The following is a 4,041-nucleotide window of genomic DNA, read 5'->3' on the forward strand; positions in this document are numbered from 1 at the left end:
GTGGCTGAAAAGTACAATCTGCAACTTTATTTATACCTAATTTGACTTCCGACTTTTTTTTAATGAAGAATTTACAAACAACAAAAAAATCTGTTATTCCAGTAACTTCTTCTGTAAGTTGACCTGAATTTAAAGGTAAATTAAATAGAAACTGTAAAAAACGATGTTCAAACAAGATGCTGGATGAACTGAGGAGGAAAAAATCAAATCTTCAAAAACAGAAAACTTTATTAATCGATAAAACCGATTTATTGCTCAGTCCTGGTTCTTATTGGTGATTGTGTTGTCAAATTTAAAGGTTGAGCTGAGTGGGTCGGTCCTAGTCGGGTCGGGTCGTAAACCGATGGCTGCAACTAACAATTATTTTAAGTATCGATTCATCAATTAATTTGGTGATTAATCAAATAACAAAGCTGCCACATTCTACAGATTTTTCATTAAAGCCATTTTATACAATATTAGAAATGCATTCCCTTTTAAAAAAAATGAAAACCAACATTTATTGCCTAAAATTCAATAACATTTTATTGATTATTGGTATCAAAAGCCAAAATATCTTCTAACATCAACATGAGAAAAGCTGAACATCAGAGCAGAGCTGATCTGGGATTATTTTAGATTAACTGATTGGATAAAAAATGTGGTTAACAGTGAAGCTAAATTTATTTTAAATGCAAAATGTTCAATTTTCCTGGACAGTTTTTGCTTCATTTCTGCTACTGTGTTGTTTTTTATTCTGTTTATTCCAATTAACAATTAATTTACTAAATTAGTTGACGATTATTTCAATAATCGATTGGTCACAATAAACCGTTTCCGTCCTGCTGTTGACCTGAGCAGCAGAAAGAACCAGAACCTTCAGTTTGGACCCAGCAGAACCTGGTCTCCTCTCATCCAGAGAAAAGCCTCTCAGGTTCGTTCATCATCGCCTCTCACTGCCAATTACAGGTTTCCACGGTTACAGAGCAGTGAAAGGGAAGTCTCCAATCAGCCTTTAATTCATCTCTGCGTTTGTCAGAGACGGGCTGAGACGTCTGCCTGGGCGCGGCGCCCCCCGGAGCCCCGGAGACGCAGCAGAACCCTTTGTGGAGCTCATTAGACGAGTGTCAGGTCCAGAACGTTCCTCTAATCTAATCAGCTCTCCATCTCACCCCGCGGCGCCGTCCCACGCCTCGCCAGCGCTCCTTATCCTCTTCATTTGTCAGCTTTAAAAGTTAGCGAGGGAAGGCGCGAGGCGGCGAGGCTGATTGAAGGAAGTCCTTGAGATGAGAAGAGTCTCTGGAGAGGAAGCTGATCGGTTCAGTTTGGCCACAACTCGAACAATTCATCAGATTTATCAGTTACTGAAATAACGTCAACTAATTTAATCGATTTTTTAACTAAAATATGGCATTTGCTGAAAAAAACTGAGCAGAAATTAAACCAAAACGTTTAAAGATTTAGCATCTCTAGATGTAAATCTGTTCTACTCAGAACTCAATGTTTCAGTTTTTGCTTCGTCTGGTTTGAATTCTGTAAAATTCTCCTGTTAAATTCCTTTTGCTTAAATCATTTTCTAGAAAAATAGTTAATAGATGTTAAATCAAGCAGGTTTAACAGCTTTTATTTAGTATTTATTTAGCTGTAGATGCATCCTTTGCCTGCGACAGACTGGACACCTGGACGGGTCACCTGGACGGGTCACCTGGACGGGTCACCTGGACGGGTCACCTGGACGGGTCACCTGGACGGGTCACCTGGACCACCTCTCGCCCTTTTGTTTGCTGGAGAGGCAGCAGCAGCTCCTGACCCACTAGGGACGGGGGTGATAGAAAATGGATGGATGGATGGGTGGATGGATGGATGGATGGATGGATGGATGGGTGGATGGGTGGATGGATGGATGGATGGCTTTGCCATGTTACATTTCAGGAAAGAAAATTTTATTTTAATATTTAACAAAGGGGAATTGAATGATTTCTTTTTATATATGTTTTTAAACTACTTAGATCAGGGGTGTCAAACTCCAGTCCTCTGCTGTCCTGCAGTGTTTAGATGTGCCACAGGTAAAAACCAGTGGAATGAAATGGCTTAATTACCTCCTCCCTGTGTAGATCGGTTCTCCTGAGCCTTGCTAATGACCTAATTATTCTTTTCAGGTGTGGTGCAGCAGAGGCACATCTAAAAGTTGCAGGACAGAGGCCCTTGAGGACTGGAGTTTGACACCCCTGACTTAAATGGTCAAATTAAAAATCTGCAGAATGTGTTTTTTTAAGCTAATTACTCGATTAATCGTGAGAATAACCAGAGAAAATAATTTATTTATGGCCAAGAAACAAACCGAACCTTTGATGGGTCCTACAGAGACATCAGGGGCCGATCAGGGGCCGATCAGGGGTCAGCATAAATTAAAGTGTTTCTGTATGCATCGGACTCCCGTGTCAGAGCTTCCCCTGAAGCCCCGGCAGCTGCCGGTTAAGGGGGACGGACAGATAACAGAGAGGAGAGACAGACGGGAAAACACAATGTGAGAGCGATGAAAAGGAGCAACAGGGAGTGAAATCTCCGGCTACAGAGACACACTTGCCAATTTCCTGTCACCTGCAGGCAGCGGCGTCGGCAATGCCGCCTGGCAGCCAGCTTCCCCGGCCGCCACCGAGGGGAAATGTCAGCCGGGTGGCTCCGGCTGCAGAGGCTCATCCTCCGTCAGGATGTTTACCGGCGCCGTGACGGACGTGGCGAGTAATGAGGATGGCGCGCGCAACCTGCTGCGTGGGGGCCGACGGTAACCGGCGGTAACCGGGGCTGACCCACCGTTAAAGGTCCTCCAGGCCTCCGGGTTTAAACGCCGCCTGGCGCCGCGATACGCGATAATATGAATCTAATATGTTCACCAAAATCATTCACAAAGAATGTTGGTTTCATTCATTATGGTTCAAAAGAAACTTTAAAGTCTAGATTTAAACACTAATGGAAATTATTGAGCTCATTTTAATTGATCATGATTGATTTACTGTGACAGGACTGGCTGGTGGTTCATCTGCCAGGTGAAACAGACCCAATCAGCTGTTAGCCTGATGCTGTTAGCATGGTGCTGTTAGCCTGATGCTGTTAGGCTGATGCTGTTAGCATGGTGCTGTAGCCTGGTGCTGTTAGCCTGATGCTGTTAGCCTATTGCTGTTAGCCTGATGCTGTTAGCATGGTGCTGTTAGCCTGATGCTGTTAGCCTATTGCTGTTAGCCTGATGCTGTTAGCATGGTGCTGTTAGCCTGATGCTGTTAGCCTATTGCTGTTAGCCTGATGCTGTTAGCATGGTGCTGTTAGCCTGATGCTGTTAGCCTATTGCTGTTAGCATGGTGCTGTTAGCCTGATGCTGTTAGCCTGGTGAGCCTGCAGGGCCTCCTGCTGTTCCCGTGCCGCTGCCTGCTGGTCAGTGTGACCCAGAAACAGCAGAGCGGCCCGGTCGGCCTGAATATGAATAACCTGCCTGGAGGCCATAGGAGGCCAAGGACGCTCTGACACGCCGCTTTACCCAGAGAAGATTGACCAGTTCTGATTAATATGTGCGCTGACCTGCAGAGGAGCTCTGATCGCTGCTTTAGATGTGCCAGCAGGTCAGTGAGGCGGCTTGAAGACACGCGGCTGCTCTTCCCCCGGGCCCTTTAGCAAGGCAGGAGCCTTGTGCTCATCCCTCATTGTCATGCAGAGCTAGTTGGCGCTGGTCGGCGCCTCCCGGCTGTTTCTAATGCTCCTTCAGCTTCATTTACACAAAAACCAGAGAGGATCGGATGGACTCTTCATGCACACATCCTTCACAGATCACACGTGATTCAGCTGTTTACTAAACTCATCTTCATGTGATCAAGTAGGCCTGCCACAATAACCAATTAATCACATCATAAATTAAAACAAACTCTTCCTTTATCGTTTTTAAATCTTCACTCTGGTGCTTTGGACTCAACTAGCCATTTCTGAAGGACAGTTCAAACTGTATAATTCAGTTTATTTATTGTTTCTGTTGTTTTATTTGATTATTTTGGATATAATCCAAAATAATCAAAT

General features: G+C 44.4%; 1 protein-coding gene across 1 annotated transcript in view; it reads left to right on the top strand.

Moving 5' to 3' along the window:
• Nucleotides 1-2,586: 2,586 nt before the first annotated feature.
• The window catches only part of LOC106938929 (serine/threonine-protein phosphatase CPPED1-like), a gene marked incomplete at its 5' end in the record, with an annotated part of 31,270 nt that continues 29,815 nt past the window's right edge, over nucleotides 2,587-4,041 (top strand). Inside the window, 2 exons of the mRNA XM_015021138.1 lie at nucleotides 2,587-2,764; nucleotides 3,360-3,441. Of these exons, the coding sequence (XP_014876624.1) occupies nucleotides 2,587-2,764; nucleotides 3,360-3,441 (260 nt within the window). The remainder of the gene's footprint in view (nucleotides 2,765-3,359; nucleotides 3,442-4,041) is intronic.

This window comes from Poecilia latipinna, unplaced genomic scaffold (genome assembly GCF_001443285.1).
Source record: "Poecilia latipinna isolate Pla-1442-1.1 unplaced genomic scaffold, P_latipinna-1.0 Scaffold2730, whole genome shotgun sequence".
Lineage (NCBI taxonomy): Eukaryota > Metazoa > Chordata > Actinopteri > Cyprinodontiformes > Poeciliidae > Poecilia > Poecilia latipinna.